The 22,076-nt window shown below is 40.2% G+C and overlaps 1 protein-coding gene and 1 long non-coding RNA gene across 7 annotated transcripts in view; one reads left to right on the forward strand and one right to left on the reverse strand.

Moving 5' to 3' along the window:
* Nucleotides 1-4,292: 4,292 nt before the first annotated feature.
* Nucleotides 4,293-19,810, reverse strand: LOC141575556 (uncharacterized). Its single transcript, XR_012503190.1, has 2 exons — nt 19,511-19,810; nt 4,293-4,452 (listed from the first exon to the last, which is right to left on the reverse strand). It is a non-coding gene; the product is annotated as an uncharacterized LOC141575556 (long non-coding RNA).
* Nucleotides 19,811-19,843: 33 nt separating this feature from the next.
* Nucleotides 19,844-22,076, forward strand: part of YTHDF3 (YTH N6-methyladenosine RNA binding protein F3) — a 33,470-nt gene continuing 31,237 nt past the window's right edge. For 2 of the 6 annotated variants that reach the window (XM_074355002.1, XM_074355001.1), the window contains exons 1-2: nt 19,847-20,210; nt 20,698-20,722. Coding sequence is in view for 2 of the 6 variants with exons in the window: in XM_074355001.1 (XP_074211102.1) it covers nt 20,187-20,210; nt 20,698-20,722 (49 nt within the window). In the remaining 4 variants the exon portion in view is untranslated. Of the gene's footprint in view, nt 20,211-20,697; nt 20,723-22,076 lie in introns of all 6 variants that reach the window. The other 4 variants (XM_074355004.1, XM_074355005.1, XM_074355000.1 and 1 more) reach the window with 3 other exon arrangements.

Consider the following 22,076-nt stretch of genomic DNA (forward strand, 5'->3'; position numbering starts at 1 on the left):
AATACTACTAAAAATAAGATTACTGAATGCTGGTAAAAATTTCCTTGTGGTACTTTCTGTCCTTAGGGTCTGTTTGTGGGGAAATGAAAATTTTCTGCCTAATGTTCCTACAAAAAGCCTTAGATCCACAGAAACATCTTCACATACGAAGAGAATTAAGTATGTATCTGTGGGTCTAGTAAATTGCTCTGACCTGAAAGGATGGGAAAACTTCTCTAATCTCCTGGAGAAAGCCAGATGACCACATCTCCGTTCCTAGGTTAAGTCCTGATGGTGCCGGAGGGTCTGGAAGGGCTGCCCTGGGAACTAGGCAACATCCCTAAATAGTAGGAGCTGACAGTTGAAGAGAGACTAGTACATCTGTTTGGCTCCTGGGGAGATTTTATTTACATACCAAAGATCTGGAAGTAGGTAAGGAGGAGACCCTTATAGAAGAGAGAACAGCTGCCTTTCCCCCTCTTTATCCAGAATAAGTCATTCTCCCTTAACTCTCTCCAGTGGGGGTACTGGACCACTCATGTAGTCAAACTATCCTTTAGTTTTTAATCGAGTTGCCCTGGGGTTAAAGACCAGGACAGGGGAACTAACTCACTTACTATTTACTGTAAACTTTCGGTAAGAACTCTGTCTCTGACCCAAAAAGCTGTGTGTGCACATTCAGGATAAAATGAATAATGATGAATATTAAAAACCCAAGTCTATCCTATGAGGGGCATATGGTCAAATATTTGTGTTTTAAATTCACTTGAAGAAATGTTTTCTCTGTGGGGTTAATGCAACCAATTTTATCCATAAGTTTATTTGCCCCCCTTCTCCTATATTTCCAAATAAGGTCAAATTCTGAGGTTCTGGGAAGGACATGAATTTGGGTGGGCACCAGCCCAGTACAAAATATGAGGATGTAATGACTTCATGTTTCCCATACCTTTGCTGTCCCTTTCTTGAACTGTTCTAAATTATCTAATTTGAGGGGGCCATCTGCATCCGGTCAGAAACCTGAACCCTGTCTGACCAATCTGTGTGGCATATTAAGATGATCAAGTTCTCTGGAAGACATTATGTAAGAAAGTAGGAGAGTTTGCACGACCCTGAGGTAAGAGCAGGGCCCCCGCGGCATAAAGGCAATCTGCTTCTGATTATCTTCACTGATAGAAACTGGAGAGTGGTTTCTGTTGTTTTGTTTTGTTTTAGGTCAATAGCACAATGTTTATTTGCTCCAGTAAGAAACCATATCTTGGAACCTTAGCTACAGCTGGCATCACCACCTGGTCAAGTCTGTAATAATCCACGGTCATCTTCTAGGACCCGTTTGGCTTTTGCTGACTGAAGGAGCAAGTTCAATAGCTCCAGCCTCTGCTGTTACTGGGGGATGTGGTACTGCTTCTGGGTTACTATCTTGTAGTGTATTATCTACAAGGAGGGGGAGCAGGGGGAGTGAGAGCCAGGCAGTCCATTTCAAGAGCATCTTTTTGGCTCTTTCTACTAAAATAGCCCTTACTCCATGGGTTACGCCCTATATGGGGATTCTGCTAGAGAGTCAATATGTTGGTAGCATCCCTATTTAGAATTGAGGAAATTGGGTCTCAAGAGTTCATTGCTGTGAAATCTAGTGCCACAGAGCTCTTGAGTGCTGGGCAAGATGACTAAACCCAGTTCTGGGCATTACCGATCTGCCTACCTGGGCTGCTGACATGTCAGGAAGGTGGGATGGTTACGCCTACTCCTTCTGGGGTAAGGTGTTTGACCCTGATTACATTTAAAATCCAGCAGCCAGGAATGAACCCTGGAACACATTCACTTACTCAAGGGCACATATTTGATTTATCTGGACTCACAGAACCAAATTATGTGCTGCTCATATTCAGTGATAACAGATGAAATCATCATTCCTGTGGTGAAGAGAAAAGGCCCTGGGCTTTGGAATCAGAAAGCCTGAGCTGGACTCTGATTCTGTTTCTCATCAGATGTGACTCTAAGGAAGTGCCTAGCTCCTCTCTGAATGCGGTTCCTTCGATTACCTCACAGGGATGTCGCAAGGGACAAGTCACTCTCACATGAGGTAATACATGTGAACGTGTGTTGTAGTAAATGCAAACGCAGGGTATCAAATAAACATAAAGCACCCTTATGTTTGTTGAACATCTGTTCATTGTCGGATAGATTCATTTTATTTATCTATTTAATGTTTGTATACTTTTATGTATTACTATTTTGATCTTTGCTACAACCTGCCAAAATTCTCACACACATTCTTCGTTTTATGACTCTGGCATTGAGCTCTAAATTAGCAGACTTACCAGTTTAAATCAGCTAGTTTTGTGTCTGCTAATTCACTACCCACATCCCAGGATGACTTTATCTCAGGATCACGTATAGTCTCTTCCGATTACTGTCCTTGTCTGACCTTAAACAGTGACGCCTAATTCTAGCCCACGTCCTTGACCCTCACTTCATTTCTTCTAAGGTACACATTTCTCCCCATTTTACATCTCTGAAGTTGGGAGGTATCTGAGTGGCTTCCTACAATTGCTATTGCTATGACAGAGTAGCTGTTGCTTGGGAACATAAAAGGGCAGCATGAAGATGTGCAGAGGGAGTGTGAGTGACGTGGAAGCCATCTGGAGATAAAATAGTAGTGCAAACTTTTTGTGTGTTGAAAAATATACATGAGAAAATATCAGTTTAATCATCAGTGTACAGTTAGGCGGAATTAAGTACATTCACAAGGTATTCACCACTACCTAGTCCAAAAACGTCTTCATGACCCTCAGCCAAAACTCTGCACCCATGAAACAACTCTTCTACCCCCAGCCCCAGCGTGATGTAACTTCTTTTCTACTCTCTGCTTCTGTTAACTTGCCTATTACAGTATCTCATATAAATGAAATCATACAGTATTTATCCTTCTGTGTTTGACTTATTTTACTTAACATGTTTTCAAGATCCATTCATGTTATAGCAAATATCAAAATTGCATTTCTTTTCATGGCTGAATAATATTTCATTGTATGTATAGACTACATTTTCTTTTCCTTCTTCTCTCGATGGACACTTGGGTTGCTTCCACCTTTTGGCTACCGTGACTGATGCAGCCATGAGCATTGGTGTGCAGGTATCTGTTTTTGAGTCCCTACCTTCAGGTCCTCTGGATGCATACCTGGGAGTGGACCTTCTGTATGGAAGTTCTGTGTATGTATGTACACACCAACTCCGTGCAGGGATCATACCAAGCTCTTCATATTGGCAGTCTTTTTGAGAGAAACCATTTAAACATCTTCCAGCAGCACTAATTCATTTTACAAATAATTGTAAAGTGCCTGCTGTGTGCTGGACACTGTGCAAGCTCACGAAACTCTGTTTTGGAATCACTAAAGTAAAGCAGCTTATTTCAAAACTTAAGTGACAGAACCACTCAATCTATTTTCCTTATCTGAAAAAAATGAAAGGATTGGACTAGAAAGTAACTTAGGTATAAACTTTATCCACCTAAAATTGGCTTTCCCTCCTGTAATATTTTAAACAGCAGCAGCTGTATGGCTAACCTTATCTCCATTAGGAAACGTAAAAATCTTTGTTACAAAGTGCTTCTATATAATAGAAAAGTAAAATGAACATAAGCACCCGTATCTACACAGCGCGTGGTGTGTAATTCACACGGCGAGAAGCTGCTTCCCCAAGTGGTCTCCCATCCCAACAAGCAGCGTCACAGCAGAGTGACTGCTGAGAAAGGAGCTTCATATGAAGGATGACATTTCCTTTGCTACAGTTATTATTTCACATCAGATTAAGAATTGGAAAAATGCCAGTTTGTTTTGTTTCATAGGTAAATGTTACTTCATAAGCCTATGAAAATTATTTACATAGACTGTCTCCTTCTGGGAATAGGAATAAATGACTGTATGTGAAGTTTTTAGAAGGAACAAGGCAATCAGGCACCCGCAGTTTGTTTACTTAATGGTGGCCTTTTGTACACTACCCAGCATTGTAAACAATGAGAAACCAACTCCAGAAAGTGTTTACTTAGCCTTGCCCTTGGAGTTAGTTCTGGAGATCAGTTATGCAAATTAACCAAGTTTAAATAATACTTCAAAACAGTATTTGCTCAAGTTTATACTAAAAATAATTGAAATTTTCGTAATTTTTTTTGTGGTAATTATGCTCTCTACCACTGAGCTATATCCTATCCCCCAAATTTTCATAATTTAAATATTTCCAAATGCATTTCTATAAAAACTGATATTCACGTACCTTTAAGAAGCTTGTGTAAACCATAGTGAAAAAAAAAACCCAAACCATGAAATACTATTTTTAATATATCAGATTGGAATTGATTAAAAAGAAAGATACAAATGATTGCTGACAAAGGCATTAGGAAATCAATGTAAATCTCCTGGTGGCAGTGTAGATTGGAACAACCTTTCCACGATGTTTGGCAATCCACATTCAAACGCCCTGAAAAAAAGAAAGTACACGCAATTTGAGCTAGAGATTTATTCTGAGGAAATAATAGGTTAAGAACGCAAAGATCTAGAGGGGAGGGCATAGCTCAGTGGTAGAGCGTGTGCTTAGCGTGCACAATGTCCCCAGTTCAATCCCCAGTGCCTCCATTAAAAAACTATCGAATTACCTACCCCCATCCCCCCAAAAAAGAATATAAAGATCTACATGTAAGAATGTTGGGGACAGTGAACGCCAAGATTTCTCACTAAATACTTAAAAGCTAAGGCCCCAGGTCTCTGCGGTGGGCTACCCCTAATTGGACACAGCGAGTGGGGGAGGAGGCTATGCTGTGCTGTGCTGTCCGTGAGAGGCTGGACCACGGCAAGGAGAACGTGCAGAGAGCACACCTTGCGGGGACAGGTGCTCAGGCAGGGCACTGGGACCCGCGGCGACCGACCGGCTGGTTGAGTCGATAGAGACACGGTGAGGGCAGCCGCCCCGGATCCGGGAATGTGTGTAACACCTGCCGTGGGCCTCCCTGGGGGCGGAAAGGCTTTTTGAGGGGTGGGATGATTCAGGTATTAATAGAATAAGACTTAATTTGTATCTAAGAACAGGGTGGATTTGGAGATATGGGAGTTGCATATTTTAGAGTCTTAAGTATTTAACTGGCAAACACAGATTTAACATTTTTGGATTCAACTATTTCTCATTCAATAAATGTTTTGAGCACCTATTATGTGCCAGAAATTCTTCTAGACTCTAACATCACAAATGTTGAGGATCTGTCATTCTACTTTTAGAAAGTCTAACTCTTAATTAATAGCATATTAAATTGCTTCTCATGGTAGATAGATCACATTACCTAGACGTGGAATTTTAAAAAAATATTTTAAGCTCATAGAAATAGTAACAATTGAAAAACTCCAGATCCTGCTATTGACCAATATTATTCTTGAAATAAATATATGTAAACATAGTATCATTTATTCAAGTTTTGAGTAACGCTTTTATTTTTCCTGCAGACATTTGTAGTACATGATTTGAACATTAGAAAATAATCCCAAAATGCAAATTTATTGTCTCCCAGGTTGATATCTTTTTAAGTGGAAATATTTGTAATCAGAACTGAACAGGAGAGATTTATGAACATTTTATCTTAGCTTCAAATTATGATTTTTGTGTATTCTAATATTTACTACATGATGACCAATGTGATAAATGCTTGTGTTTCATTTCAAGATAAACTTTATTTGGCTGTCAAATATGCTTTAAAACCTGCAATTCAATATGTTTATTTACATGCCTTAATTTTGAGGAAATTTAGAGCTACGCTCAATGTCTAGGAAGAAAAAAATCTGGGTTTTTCTTTTCAGCTATATCAATTTATTTACAAGTGACAAACTGACTTATTTTTGGTAAAGCTATCTAATGGCACGCTATTACAACTGACATTTATTGACAAAATTACCAGGAAAAAAGAGCATATATCAGAATGACATGATTTTGTGAGGTCCGAAGCCCTGAGCCAGAAAGATCGCTGGGGAACAAAAGTGCAGCCAAGAGAGAAATTTATTGAGTCTCACTGATAAAGGGCATCTGGGCCAGAAAAGCTGTGCCCTTTCAGTGACTCCCGTAAGTGGCGTACACCACAGCCCGCCTGCCGTTGTCAGCGTGTCATCACTTTGGATCACTGTATCTCACTATCTGAAAGCTGAGAACTATTGGTAATGAGAAAATTACCAATCTGGAATTATGAGGATAAATATTTTTTGAATTTTCCTGTTTTTCTAGTTTTTCATTTTTTTTTCCACTGATAAAACATAGGCTGCCTTTTAAAGTCTATTTCACTGTGGAAGATGATCCTACCACTGCATTACTGAATTTAGCTTGCTAGTATTGTATACAGGAGTTTGGGAGGATTTACCTTTACAGGTAAACTTGATATACATTTATCTATGTTACATTTTGGGGTTGATTTGTGGCAGGTTTTGCATTACGGTGGTTTTAGCTTAAAAAAATACACTGGACAGTGTTCTACTTTTCAGAGCATTCTCGAAGACCTTATATAGTATGATAATTACCTGTTTCTTGAAAGTTTAGAACTTATCACCAGTAATACCATGTGGTCATGGAGTGTTTTAGAATGACAATTCTGGGTATCTTTTACAATTTATTCCTTAGTTACTGTCCATTTCTTCTCTTGTCAGTTTTGTTAATTTATGATTTTTCTCCAAAATTCTATTTAATTTATATCTTCAAGTTTATTTATTTCACAAAACTTATATAACAATCTCTTTAAAGAAAGAAAATTTCTTAAAATACTGTGTTGGAAATTAGTGGTTCACAAAATAGTCTTGTTACCTCCAGTATCCAAGGACTTCATGGTTTTCAGTTTGGAGATATGTCTGTTTAATGTTTACAATAGACCATTGCTCATATTATCATTTAGCATATGTCAATTAATTTTCTGTTGTATTTAATAGATGTCACCTCCTTAATATCACATTGAATCAGACTAGAGTTGCAGTGAGGTGATCTGTTTTTGCTAATTGTTAATGACAGGATGGAGAAATTGATTGGGGGAAATGAACACCTGGAACTCCAAAACAGGATTTAAAGTCTGAGAACTAGTGTATGAAAGAAAGAAAAATTTCAAAAGCAGTGATTAATTCCACTGTAGCACCACCTAGTGGAACTTTAGAAGAAATCAATTGGTTTTTCTATCAGTCTTGGAAACAAGGAACAATGTCAAGTGAACCAGGAATCATTAAATGTAAGCTCAATATAAATTGCACTTCCTAACGAGTCTGGGAGACTGATATGCTCCATTTAAAAATAAGAAGCAACTTTATATTTGCAACAAAAATTCCTATTTTTTTTCTAGTTTTAAATTAAGACATACTCATTTAATGTATTTTGCAAAAATAAGAAAAAGTATACCAGGATAAAAGTCATTCAAAATTCCACCATTCAAGGACGTCTATCATTTCGAAAACCTTTTCATTGTCTGTGTATATGTGTATATTTTAAACTGGAGATTATATTTTGGTACTGTTTCCATCTAACACTTCTTTGGTTACATCAAGCTAGCAAATATTTATCTATCTAATTCTGGTCACCAATTCTGATGTGTAGGTTTTTCCCCCACATCAGTTCTTGGACATCAGCTGGGTGTCCTGCAATTCAACTTAATTCTGGCACTGTCTACCCAGCGGTAGCTTCAGATCCCACAGGTTAAGGGCTCAGTCCCACAAGACCATTCTCCACTTAAGATGCCAGTCACCAAGTCTGGGTCGTGTACCAGTGCTTCTGACTGACTGACTGGCTATAAATAAGAGGTTTCCTTAACCCTCTCTCAGATTTGATTACTTTGCTAGAGCAGCTCACAAAACTCAGGAAACTAGTTTACTCACTAGATTACCAATTTATTATACAAAGGATGTTAAAAGACGTTTCTCAACAGCCAGATGAAGGGATATGTAGGGTGAGATTCCCTTAGGGTCTCTGTCCTCGTGGAGTTTGAGGCCAGCTCTGTGGTACGTGGAAGCATTCTGCTTCATCAGCCTGGAAGCTCTATGAACCTCATCCTTTTTTCTGGGTTTTTATGGAGACTTCATTACACAGGCATCAATTCTGAAATTACTGACATCGATGATTGATGCAACAACCTCCAGCCTCTCTGCCCTGGCTGGAGATCTGGGGGTGGGAGCCAAAGACTCACAGTCTGTTCATGGTTGCTTCTCTTGGCAACCAGCACGCCCACCTCTAGGTGATTTCCAGACGTCCTCTCACTGACATAAACTCACTATAGTTCAGAGAGCCTTGTTCTGAGTAACAAGACACCCACTTCACTTTAATGGCTCTGAAGCAATTTCGGGAACTGAGGACAAGAGACCAAATATGACAAAAGATGCTTCTGTTGCTCTTATGGCTCAAGGAATTCCCAGAGTTTGGGGAGCTGTGAGCCAAGAACCCTGGACAAAGACAAAACACATATTTGTTATAAATCACAGTACCACAACCTATAACATTGTTTCACGGGTGAATTCACTAAAAATACATGCTAATTGAGCATATACTTTGGAACATTAGGAAGAGCAAAGAATTTGAAAAAGTTTGAGTCTGAACAAAACCATGAACTAATTTTTCATCTCAGACTAGTACTAAAATTTACTAAAGGTTAATTTCTTCTCAATAAAATGGGAATAAAGTTGACTCTATAAGGTTGACAGGAATAATGACACACTGCAAAAAAAGAAAGCTAGTATACAGAGATGATGAAAAAATAACAATCAAAGTTTGTTGACTCAAACTAAATAGATAGAAAATCATTCAGTTGTGCCAGAAATTCATTTTATGGTTATTAGATTCAATAACTGGCTATCACTGCTAAGCCTTAAAACTACTTTATTACAAACAACATTAGTAAAATTTGTTCAAAAATTAATTTATCAATTCAATGAAAATGTTCAGTTTTTATATACATTAGAATATGTCTAAAGTTAAATAAAAATGAGTCAAATATATATAATTTTATGAAGCTTTATATTGTTACTTTTAAGTTTAACTAATGTATATATGGTGAATATTCATATACTTTCCAATATTCCCTTATTATAAACTCTTGTAATCATTATCTTTATTTTTGAATGCAAGTCAAACTATTTCTTTGGGATAAACTCCCTAGAAATGAAATTGTAGAAATAATGACAAGTTCGGAGAATACATAATGACTGGCTTCACAGAGCCGTCTGTTCTTTACAGCATCACGCCGCAATGGCAGACGTAAGACTCTTCAAAGCAAATTAAACTAAGCAATTCTAGGGTGGCCGATATTAAACTGACAAGAAGGCCACCTCTCTTTTGATCCAGCTGGACCCAGGGATTGAGCTGAAACATCTGAAAGACTATTTGGAGTCTGCCTTAGTTCGGGTTCTCTGGAAATAGCACCTGAGATGGCCATCTGCAGGCCGGAGGTTTGTTAAGGATTGTCCCCAGGAGCAGCACCTGCAGGGGTACCAGAGGAGTAAAGCTGGCAGAAGTTGGGCCAGGAGGCAGCTGCTGGAAAGGCCTCAGTCAACCCCAGACGGAGCTTCGGAGATGAGGGAAGGAGGCCTGTGCCCCAACCCCAACCGCAACCAGTAACTAAGGGCTGCAAGCTGTCTCCAGGGAGGTGCTGTAATGTCGGGCAGAGCAGCTTCTGCTGAGGGCAATTCCTGGAGGGGACGGGGAGCAATCAGCAGCCAAGAGTGTGGGCGGCTGGGGAAGTGGGTGCTTCAGCCCTGCAGGGGTTCGGGACAGCCCACGGCAGCATCCACCGCGGTGCATAAAGTCTCTCGTCCGTCTTCCCAAAACGTTCCTGCTCTCAGCCGAGACACTGATAACGTGTGACCCAACAGTGAGTTTCTATTTCATGCTTGACCATTACCTGAACTACAGATTTTGTTTTCGTGTAAATATGACTCATGTGTGTTATTAAACAACTCAGAAGTCTGATGTCCTCTTTAAAAACTGAGAATCCTAACAAAATATTGCTTTTGAATGAAGGCCACTACCTCTCCATGGAGACAGATGACCCAGGAAAGTACACTGAGGTTCAGGTTCAGATTTTCCTTAGAGTTTTTAAAAAACTATTTGTAAATTTTTGTTTATTGTAAAATGGAGGTACTGGGGATTGAACCTGGGACCTGGGGGATGCTAACTAAGCACGTGCTCTACCACTGAGCTATAGCCACCACTTTAGCATTTCAAAAAATATTTCCTTCCAAAGCACATATAATTGAGAGCTTTAGATCCTGAAATTCCACTCTATGTAGCATACAGCTTCCGAAATTTCAGTTTGCAAAATAAGGAGGCACTCTAGAATTCTAAGCTTTATTCAGTTAGGATAGCAGATAGCCACTAAAGACAGATAAATAATCAGCAGTGTAAGGAGACTAGAAAGTTAACTGCACTACTATTAGGAAGTTAAGATGTCACAAAATACACCATGAGTCATGAAATGAAGTTTCCTCATCATTGTTTTGCTCTTTGATTTCTCCTATAAATTCCAAATAGGGTTGGAGGAATCCTGCCGTTTCTCCTGATGTTTTTTCTTCAACAGGATCTATCACTCTCTTCTGCATTCCCAGGGTATCCTCTAGGATTTTCAAACCAAATTCCATTTCTTGGATATTAGAGCGTACATGACAAACTTTATATTCTGTACTCATGCACCTAAGATTGTGCACCTTTGGTGTTTTTCAGTATTTATCTGGTGCTTTCTCAGCTTCTCCAGATATGCTGGGATTACTATGTTAATGGATCCCTGGCTGGCAGGTTTAAGGGGCTATATATATATCACTTTTTCTTCATCTTCAGAAATGAGAAATGCCATTTTAATTTGTAAAGATTGTCTTTTTCAAGATAGTCATCTTCTGACCACACTTGATGTAGTCATTAATTCCTCCACTGTCAGCTCTTCTTATGTTTTTGGACCACCTGTTAAGTCTCATCAACCTGCTGGGCTCCAGCCAGGGTTCCTGACCCACTTTCCCTCTCGGGTTCCCACTTCCATGAGCAGAGCATGTAGTCAGAGCTTCAAAGTACATTCTAAGCACATTCAAGTCTCATTGCATAAGAGAAAAGAACCATTTCTCCCAAGAAGCAATGTATCTTTACAGCTAACGTTTATTCTGTTCATCTATATTACAAGCTATTATTAACTTCACATTCCTTATTTATGTGGTTGAGCATTTTTCACATTATTGGTCATTTAGATGTCTTCTTTGGTCAATTGCTGGCCATTGTTTTTGCCCATTTTTTATTGGAAATGTATTTTCCTTTCTGTTGATTTTTTCCCCCCAGGCAGCAAAGGCCTTCTCATTCCACATCCTGGTTACACACCCTGGTCCACAACCCACAAAAAGTACATGATCTTCATCCATTAGGAGTATTCATTTATTTCTTCCCCTAATCTATGATTTACTTATTAAGAAAGTCATAATGGAGTTACCAAAATTACCTCAAATTTAACTTTTGCAACTGGGCTCAACATTCTCCTATCACAAACTGGCATCCTTTTAATAAGTTCATATATCTATCCATACCATCTTTCTAATCTCCAAAGCAAGAATCCTTTAAATTACCTTTAACTCTTTTCTCTACAAAGTCCCTTATCTCCCTGCCTACCACCAGGCTCTGTCATTCCTTTCTTCAAAATAAATTCCCGTCTTCCCTCACATCTGCTTTTTTTTTCTTTTTCCCCTCCACTGTCTTAAGTAAATCCCTCTTTTCATTCCCCAGTCGCAGTGGTGCTAGTGGTGCTGTCTATCTGGTCTTCTTGCCCCCAGTATTCCCTAGCGGGGGAAAAATATTTTTACCTCAAAGGATACTTGTGTAACTTTAGGACTGACCTGTAGGGGTGGGAGGGTTAAGCTGTCTGAATTCCAAAGAAAATATAATGTTTTTAAACATGTAAAAGCAGCCTGACGATGGTATCATTTGAAAAACGTAGTAGACACACAGGCCAGAAAGGAATCTCTAGGTGTAGAATTATAAAACCAAACGGTTTTCAAGCAAGTTGAGCAGATTATGTAATCAAAACCATTTTTTTTTTTACAGATGAAAATGTTGGAACCCAGAGAGACTGAGTGATTTGTCCAAGGATACTAATTATTATATATTCGTATACTTACAAATTATGAATACTATAAAATATAGACAAGCAAGTGTGATATAAAGAAGAAAAGTAATTTAAAAATTATTTTATTAATGGGAAAAAAACTCTCTTGCTTTTACTATTAATGATATTTTTGATGAATGCTAAGTGAATACACATAATTGGCTTTTTAAATCTTGGGTCATCGCTTTTTGGTACAGTGATCCAAAAGTTGAGTTGTAAGTTTACCTTTTTTGACACTTGTTTGTTTAAAAAAAAAAAAAAAAAGGTATCTCAGAAAGATACGTAGATCCAATATTTATTTTTCAATTCCACCCACTTATTCAAAAGCTTTAACTGAAAATCAGAACTTCCCCCCTTCCCTACTGTCAGTTAACTGCTCTTGATAGTGTACGGCTGTCACTGAAGTGCTTCATCTTAAAGTGGAAAAGTTTAAAGTAAGTGAGAAAAACCTATTTCCAAGTTTTCTAAGTATGTGGAGATAGAATTTTTATGGGTGATATATCTATTTCAAAAATAAAATTAAATGATAATTTCATATTTTTTCAAAATATTTTTCTTTTCTGAAAAACACTGCTTCTGTATTTATTGTTAAAATGTCATTTAATTGTATGAACTGACAGATTAAAAATGTGAGTGTTTTTAAGTATCCACTAGGTGGAGTAATACTAACAGTCATATCAAAATAAAAGTCAGCACACTTGAAACTTTTTAAAAACCTTTTTATTTAAAGATTACTATATACCCACCATGTACAAATAATTAACTTCAAAAGGATACTAGATCTAAATATTAGAGCTAAAACTATAAAACTTTTATAAGAAGAAAATCTTTACAACCTTGGTCTAGGCAGAGATTTTTGACATAGGGCACAAAAAGCATGAGTCATAAAAGACAGAATTAATAAATCAGACAATAAAAATTAAAAACTCTGGTCACTAAAAGACACTACTATGAAAAGGAAAAGAAGAGCCACCGACTGGAAGAAAATGTTTCCAAACCACATATCTGATAAAAAACTTGTATCCCAAATACATAAAGAACACAAGTCAATAGTAAGGAAACAATCTAATAAAAAAGGTCAAGAGATTTGGACATGTCACTAAAAAAGAAACATGGATGGCAATAAACATATTAAGTGATGCTCAAGATCATTAATTGCTAGGGAAAAGCAATTTAAAACCACAATGAGGTACCTCTACACAGCTGCCAGAATGTCTAAAATTAAATGGCTGACAGTAACAAGCGCTGTCAAGGACACAGAGCAGGTGGAACTCTCATAAATTGTTAGCTGGAATGCAAAGTGGTACTGCTGTTTTAGGAAAACGGTTCAACAGTTTCTTATAAATTTGAACATATACTTACCATACAATCCAGCAATCTCATTCCCACAGACTTATTCAAGAGAAATGGAAACATCACAAAGATCTATACATGAATGTTTATTCATAATAGCTAAAATCTGGAAGCAACAACAAAAAAACCCCTAAATGCCCATCTACTGGTAAATAGATAAACAAACTGTGGTACATCTATATAATGGAATACTGGTCAGCAATAAAAAGGAATGAAGAACCAATATATGCAATGACGTGAATCACTGAAGTATTACAAATGATGCTACAACGAAAAACCTATACTATATCATTTTGCAAGTGTGCATATCTACATCTGTCTATCTATACATTCATATAATTATACAAAGGGAAATTTTTGGGTCACGTTTATAATTTTGATATGTATTTCAAATTGCCTTCCTTATGGGTTGTACCAATTTACATTCCCACCAGTAGTGAAAAGCGCACCTATTTCTTTGTGCCCTTATCAAAGGAGAGTGGAAAATTTTTCGATTTTTGCTACTTTCACAGGGAAATGGCATCTCAGTGTAGATTTAATTCATATTCCTCTTTTCACAGAAGCTCTCATAACTACCCAGTACTCCAGCTGATCGTCTTGCACGTTCCCTGAGACGCTCACACTGTGCTTACGATACCAACTCCACACTTCGATACTACTTTCCACCTCTGCACTACTTCCGACCGTTCCCTGTGTCTCGGATGCCTGCACCCTACCGTTTGCCCAGTGAATCCCTGCTTATCCTTTAACACCCTCACCAGCTTTGTGAAGCTGTCCCTGATTCTCTTGGGTTAGGATAACACTGCTGTCCTCTGGACTGCTGTTGCACTTTGCATCTATGATCCTACATCACAGTCAATTACAATTATTTGTCTTCTCCAGCTCAGTGGGTGCTCCTGGGCATACCTGAAGGTCTATCTAAGTTCTGTACGACAAGGGCTGAATTCACTCAACTCTCTATCCTCAGGAGCTAGCATGGGTCTGGCACAAACTTAAGACAAGAAATGCGTTCTGAATGAAAGGGATGGTTTCTGCCAAAGCAACCACGTTTATGTGAAGACATATGAATGGATGAATGAATGTGTATATGAACGAATAAATGCACATGCATAAAGAAATTTTCTGATGAAGAACTCTAACAATATAATTCTATACTTAATGGTGAGTTGTCTCAAATCTCCCTCCTTGAGAACTCATATTTTAAAAACTAGAATTTGTGTTATTTGTCTGGTAGTCCACCACGGTCCAGAAACAGCTGGGTAGAATAAGAGAACCAACCATCTTCAGTTTATGCTGGGCTCCCTCTGCCCACTAAGGACATAAGGAACAAGATAATCTGAGATGCTGGCTTGGAAGAAATTTATTGCTTCTAGGACAACCAAGTCAGGGAAAAATCCTTCTGGTAAGACCTCACAGCTGCACTCACTTTGAAATATCAGCTGCATATTCTCTCATACACCACCCCTCTGACCAAAATGACACGTCGTCCAGCCTGCTTTCCACCAAGCTATCTTTGACAAATTATTTTCAGCTGAATAGTCATGTTACACTGCCTGCTGAGTAAGTACTATGCTAGGCAGTGATGACATAAGGATGAAATCCTTGATGCTGATCCTCAAGGAGCTTAATGGCTGGTAAGGGACACAGGCTAAATAAAGGATGCCCAGGTTGCTCTGGGGACACAGAGAAAGGTATCTGACCCTGTCTGAGAGGATCCAGGAAGGTATCCTTGAAGATAGTCATGTAAATGAGCCCTAGAGGATGGGCATGATTTAGGCAAAGAAATGGCTGGGGGGAATGGGAGAGTAAAAGGATTTCCAGCCAGAAACAACAGCCTGTGTAAAGATAGAGAGTCAAGAATGAATGTGGTGAGAGAATTCTAAGCGATGCCTTGTGGCTGGAAGGTAGGCGCCTGTGTGTATGTGAGCTGGTAGGAGTTTGAGGGAAGAACATGAGAAGATAGAGGTCTACCATGTGAGTGTGCTCAAGACAGTGTGCTGGAGTGCAGGAAAGATTGTCATTTTTATTTATGCTTAGTTTATATTCAAAATTTTTCTTACGATGTAATTTATATGAGATCTAATATTAATATAATACAAATATATAAATTACAAAACATAAATTTGGCTGCACTGGGGATGCATGCTCCACGTTGTTTGTCTGGTTAAGGGTATGAGTTCATTGCAATTTGGGGATGACTACTCAGGGTGAAGGGAAACCACGAAGGGTTTTAAGGAGAGAAGTCTGGCAGCAAGATGGAAGATGGCTGATGGGAGAGAGTGTGCAGGGAGTTCTGAGGTACTAATCACAGTGAGAAAGGCTGAGAGCCTGAATCAGAAAGTAGCCACGGGAATGGTGAGAAAGGGACATTTAGAAGGTAACAGATAGGGCTGACACTTCGTGCAATGCAGAGGAAAAAAGACTAGAAATAATAGAGACAAAAGGGAGACGGACACCTTGTAAAGCAACGACAAGTGGGCCAAATCAAAAGTCAAATGCAGACTAAACTGAGCAATATTACAGGATGCATATTCTTGTCGAAGCCACCGTTGATAGTATTTGTTTAGTGCAAGAATGCATTTCAAGCTATAAATTTCCAGGTGTAACACAACAGATGTGTTGTTGGAGACTACCAAGCCAGAAGTAAAAGAAATGACCATATTTGGATCAAAAGAACATTTGAAATGGAATGAGTTCCACTGAAAGTGGTTTAAAGCTCTGAATTCATTTATACTTGTAAACACCGCAACATGCTGTGAAAGATACTGACATAGTTACCAAGGCTCACAGTCTCTAAGAGACTTAAGAGAACCTCCATCTGGACACAACACACAGCTACAGATAACGTCTAGAAATAGGCACAGGGTGGAGGAGTGAAAATATTTTTACTCTAAAACCCTCAGTCACTGCAAGAGAATTCGGGACTTTAGGATAGAATACTATTTTTAAATAATGGCTAGACCTTCCCCGGTTTTTAGACCTAAATATGCAAATCTGATTCTCCAGCCAACTTACCTAGCAAAGAAATAATGTAATAAAGATCTAGAAACTGTTTCAAGCTGAGGCACTCTGATTCTTCCCCCTATGCCCCAGCTGTGCTGATGTTGGTCTCAGTTATGAAACACGCTCTTCAACCTTTTCCCCCCTCTACCTTGCTTCTGATTACATTTCGCTTTGGGTGTATTCCTTCTTATTTTTCACGTTTCAGCTTAAGCGTAATTTTCTCAAGGACGCATATACCACACCACTATACAGTTTAGATACTTTTGCTATTCGATTCCATGGACTTCCTTTTGGTAACGCTGATTCAACTTGTAATTAGTTTTTGGTCACCACCTCCCCAACTGGCAGCACATGTCATGTGGGCAAGAACACTGCCCGACACATGGTGGGTGGGCACTCAGTAAAAACTTATTGTATTAAGTTGAGATTTCTAGGTGAAACCTAGCTGGGGGGAGAGGGAAGTAAAGAGGTTTATTTACTTATTTAAGCATTTAAGCGTGTGCTCGACCACAGAGTTATCCCCTCCCTCTGCTTTATCTTTTCAAGAGAGGTGTGTCTGCTTATTTAAAATCATGCTTTTTATTTTGTACTATCTTTGCAACACTTCTGTTAATTTACAATTATTTCAAGACAAGGAAGTTCCTCTTCTCCCCTCTGTACACAAAGTTTGGTCCCAATCCTAGAGTTTCTGATTTGGTAAATACGGTGGGTCCCAAGAATCTGCAATTGTATTAAGTTCCCAGGAGATACTGTTAGCCCAGGAAAACACTGTGATAAACACTAGTTTAGGGAAACTTTTGGGTTACTTGATGCTTTCTGCTTTTCCTTGTCATAAATTTCCCTGCAGTAAACACAAGAATGAAAAAAAAGTTGACTTTTCTGTTTCAAAGTAGGCTTTTTTTGGGGGGAGGGGAGGGGTGGTTTATTCAGTGTTCTCAGCTATTAGTTTTTACCTTAAGCATGACATTTAGGGATAACTTCCTTCTAAAAATGCATCAATCAATCCTCAAATTAATTTTTCCATGCTTGGTTCACTTATACTATTTTACTTAAAGATAACAAAAAGCCTTAGAAGTTTTGTCTTAAATATTGGCAAAAATTCAAAGATAAATTTAAATGCTGCTATGTAAGGAAGTAGATCTGGGTAAGTACTTTGCACACACAGTTTACTACTATCTATCTCTCACTATCCATTGTCACCTTCATTCTTAGTAGTAATCTTTCTGGTTTTTAACTGAACACATGGCCAACCAGAATGTATCCTCCAAGTCTTCTTCAACTAGGTATATCCATAAGAGTGTGTCCAAGTTAGCAGGAGGTAGGCAGAAACAGGAAATGCAATTTCTACAAATGTCCTTAAAGAGAAAGGTGCCTTTCTTCACCTTGCTTTCTGCTGGTCGTAATGATTGTCATGGCTGGAAGTTAAAAAGTCATCTTGGACCACAGGTCTAAGTATTATGAGGATGGTGGCAAAACAGGCTATATGGGGTCCAATACCTGGTGATGTGACAGCAGACCAAGCCCTGGACTGACTTCCTCCAGACTTCTTCTGTATGAGAGAATCACAGACCTCTATTTTAAGTTCCTGTTATCTTGGAATTGCTGTCACCTGCGGCTGAACCTAATTCAAACCAATACAAGAAGTCCTCCAGAAGTATGCAAATGACATTTTGGAAAATACTGTTAATGCTATTTAATTTAATATTAAATGGGTTTACATCACATGGTAGTTAAGTGCTCCATTCTGCAAGTTCAGACCTCAATTGTAGGAAGGGTAATATGGAAGGAAGGAGTTTCTTGGGAGGCAGGAATTAAAGAGAACAGAAACTCACCAAAACATCATGTCATTAGGCAGTATTATATGGTGGCTACAGTACAAGGTCTGAATCCAAACTGCCTGTGTTCAAGTCCTGGCTCTCACAGAGATCAGCTGTGTTATTTTGGGCACTTTTCTTAACCTCAGTGTCTTTTTTAGCAGCACTTATCACGCAATTAGGTTCTCAGGATTTTAATGAGTATTACCGTGCCTGACATATAATAACGAATAAATGTAGGCTATCACTACCATTTTAGGAATTATTTAGCAAAGGAATCATACACTACCCGGTACAGCCACTGCTTGTTGAAAGCTTACACTTCGCCAGAAATGGTACATATCTGACTCTATTTCACTCAAGAGGAAACTAAGGTTTAGAAAGGTTCAGTGACTTCCCCAAGGTTACACAATTACTGTAGCCCAGCCACAATTCAAAACACTGGATTCCAAAGCCATGCTTTTTAATTAAGACCATTAAGGATTGAAGGCAACACCTGTAAGATTTCACAAACTTCCTCTTGTGCACTCTCAATTTCCCTACTCGTAACACGTACTCCAGTAGTAAATTCTTTCAAGCTAAAAAGGTCTGTACGGAGTGAAGAATGGGCAGGCTGGAGAGATTAAAAGCAACAACTGAAAAGGTGGGGGAGGGGGAATTCCTGGGAAACTGCGAAAGCATTCGGCCTGAGCTGAGAATCAAGCGGACTCCCTGGGTTGCGTGGCAAAATGCGAGAGCCTGGGAAGCTTAGCAGGCCTTTACATAGAGCCCACACCGTACCTATTAGGCAAGGAAACTCTGCCTTTATTACAAAGATGTTACTGCAACAAAAGGCTCCTCTGGTTTTGCCAACTTGCAGAAAAGTAACTTTATCAGTTTCTACTGAAACTTTAAACGTCTCTTCTTTTAGGACTTAAATGAAAACACGTCCTGCAACTATGCTTACCTTTCCCCAGGTCAACTGACTCAGCCATCGAAATCAACGTCAGGGGAGGGCAAAGTCTGACTTCAGAGGTGACGGCTGAGTTGTGCGTTTTCCCTACCCTGCTCCCGGGGTTTGGAGAGAACGCACACTTGCCGGCGAACCTCCTCTGTCGGTGTCAGTGCCCAGCCACTTTCGCTGCACGTGCCGGCTCGCGCGGCCGGCGCAGCACCGCTGTCTCACCCCGCCGCCCACGTGGCTTTGGACGCTCCCGGGAGGTGCGGTGGAGGCCGGTCACCGCTGCTCGCTCACCTGCGGCGGGCGCGGCTGCTAGTGCGGCGTCCCTACCGGCCAACCTCCACTCCGCCGCCTGGAGGGCGCAGCCGCCCCCTGCCGCCTAGGCCCATTTCCTGCTCAGAATGCGACGGCCTCCGGCTCCCGCCCGCTTTCCCGCCGCGCGTCGCTCGCCCTGTGGCCCGGAGCAGGACTGAAGGAAGGCGCGGAAGCACCCCTGGAAGTGCACGCTCACAGGCATACAGGCCCGCGCCCCTTCCCCTCTCGACGCATGCGCCCAGGGTCGGCCGCGCGCGTCCCGTCTGATGACGTAGAGATGCGGAGGCGGAGCCAAGGTCGTTGGCGGGAGGGTGGGGGAGGAAGAGCGAGGTGAGCGCGGACGTCAGAGTGGAGAGCGGAAGGTCAGGGAGGCTCTGAGCGGAAGTGAGACTAGGGAGTCTGTCCGCCATTGTGGACCCGAGAAGCGGAGAGCGAGAGGGGGAAGAGGAGCGTGCAAGCGGAAGAGACGGGCCCCTTCCACCGACTCCCGAGCGCGAGGCCCTCTTTCTGGCTTCTGAGCGAGCGGCGGCGGCGGCGGCGGCTGGAAGAGTCACTCGGCCGAGGGCGGCAGCCAACTGCTGTGAGTGCACGGGGAGAGGCCCAGGCGGCGGCGGCGGCGGCGGTAGCAGCAGCAGCTCTCGGGTTGCGGTGAAGAATGTCAGCCACTAGCGTGGATCAGGTGAGGGAGCAGAGGCCTCAGGCCCGGCGAAGGCCCGAGCCCCGGAGCTCCATCCTCGCGTGGGGCTTCGGCTCCTCCCCGTCGCCGCCGCTGCCGGCCCCGTAACGGTGCCCCGGGCGCAAGTTGCCGCGGTTCTGCCGCCCGGGCCGGGGCGTGAGCCCTGGCCCCGGAGCCTGCGGCCCAGGCGGGCGGCCGCGGGGCCGCGGTGGGTGGGGGCAGGACTGCTCTTCGGGGCCTTAGGACGCGTCCCGAGGGCGGCCGACGTGGGGCTGAGACCACGCGAGCTCCGGGAGACGGATTCCGAGTGGCGGGTAGGAGGTTTAAGGACTGAGATGGTTGGGAAATTGGTGGCTATGGAGAATGTGGTGGGTATTACTCCTACGCGGATTGTTTAAAATAACTTGTTTCTGATAACGTCTTTGATTAACACACTTTTCCTCTCTTTCTTTTTTTCCCCTTTACCACACCTTTTCGTCTTGCTACACAGAGACCTAAAGGGCAAGGAAATAAGGGTGAGTTCGGATATTTTTATCTTATTTTTCATTGTTGGTTTGATGTTGCTTGTAGCTATGTGAAGGGCTTTTTGTTTTTGCTCCTGTTTTTTTTTTTTTTGGAAATGTAAGATTAGAGAAACAATTAATCTCAGCTAAGGCAGCCAAATGCTATCCGAAAGTTCTGTAGTTCCTTGTTTTGAAGCCACTTTTCTAGAAACCAAAGTGATACAAGGAACAGTTTTATTGGTTGTATTTCACTTAAGGAGAGGATCATGAATGTAGTGACTTTTTTTTATTTTTGCAATTTGTGTTATATAATTTCTGCCACAAATTCTACAAATGTATGTAGATAAGTAGACATTTTGTTCGACATGCCTGGGTTATATTGGAACGTGCAACCCACATAGAATTCCATGTCACATTAGTGAAAATTGTACTGTTTTTCACTGATTGTATTGAAGTAAATCACATGGAGTCAGTAACCAGTTAGAAATCAAAACTGCACAGGCATATCATGTTGCTATGTAGTCCCGCACGGTTTGACTCAGTCTGGTGTTTTAGAAAGGACTCAGAAGGAAATAGTTTGTGAGGTGCCTGCCAGGGTTATGTTATTTACTGTTAGTTAAAGGGAAAAACTACTATTGAAAGTCAAGCATTTTTTTTTAAAGTGTATTTTGTATTAATATGGAACAATAACAGTCAGCTGACTGAAACATGACATTAACCATGTGACAGTTAAGTATACAACAATAACTGCTTTCTTGGGACAGTGCCAATTAAGTAACATTACAGTGACTTACATATTTATTACATTTTGTATTAGAGCTTGAAATTAGACTAAATAGAATTATGCTTCCTGTATTTTTTTCTGTAGCAAAGTATTACCTGTAAAATAAGATTTACAGTAGCCTTTTAGAAGTTAAGTTCAATGCCTTTGTTGATGCCTTTTACAGTTTTAGGGTTTTTATTAGCTATTGAAATTTTGAAAGAAATGGGTTTTGTATACACAGCTTAGTTAATTTTGAGTTGTAGTAGCTTTGAGAATTTTTACATAACTAGATATATGGCATTGTATAAGGGAACAGATTCATTACTTTGATTAAAGATTTATATAAACATGGGAATTTTAATTTTTAGAATTTAATTTTAATTTTAGGATTTTCTGTGTTCTAAGTATAAAACCTCAAAATTTGATATTGTTGATTTATTTTAAGTGAGATTTTAGAAATTTATTTGAATTTAAAAAGAATGACCCATTAATTTCCTTTTTGCTAGTCTGCCCATTAGGAAGTATATGTACAGACTTGGAGATAATGTGAAATCTGTGGTCGTTATTGCCTAGCATAAATTATTTTATCCTAGATCTGTGGGG

Source organism: Camelus bactrianus, chromosome 29 (genome assembly GCF_048773025.1).
Source record: "Camelus bactrianus isolate YW-2024 breed Bactrian camel chromosome 29, ASM4877302v1, whole genome shotgun sequence".
Taxonomy (NCBI): domain Eukaryota; kingdom Metazoa; phylum Chordata; class Mammalia; order Artiodactyla; family Camelidae; genus Camelus; species Camelus bactrianus.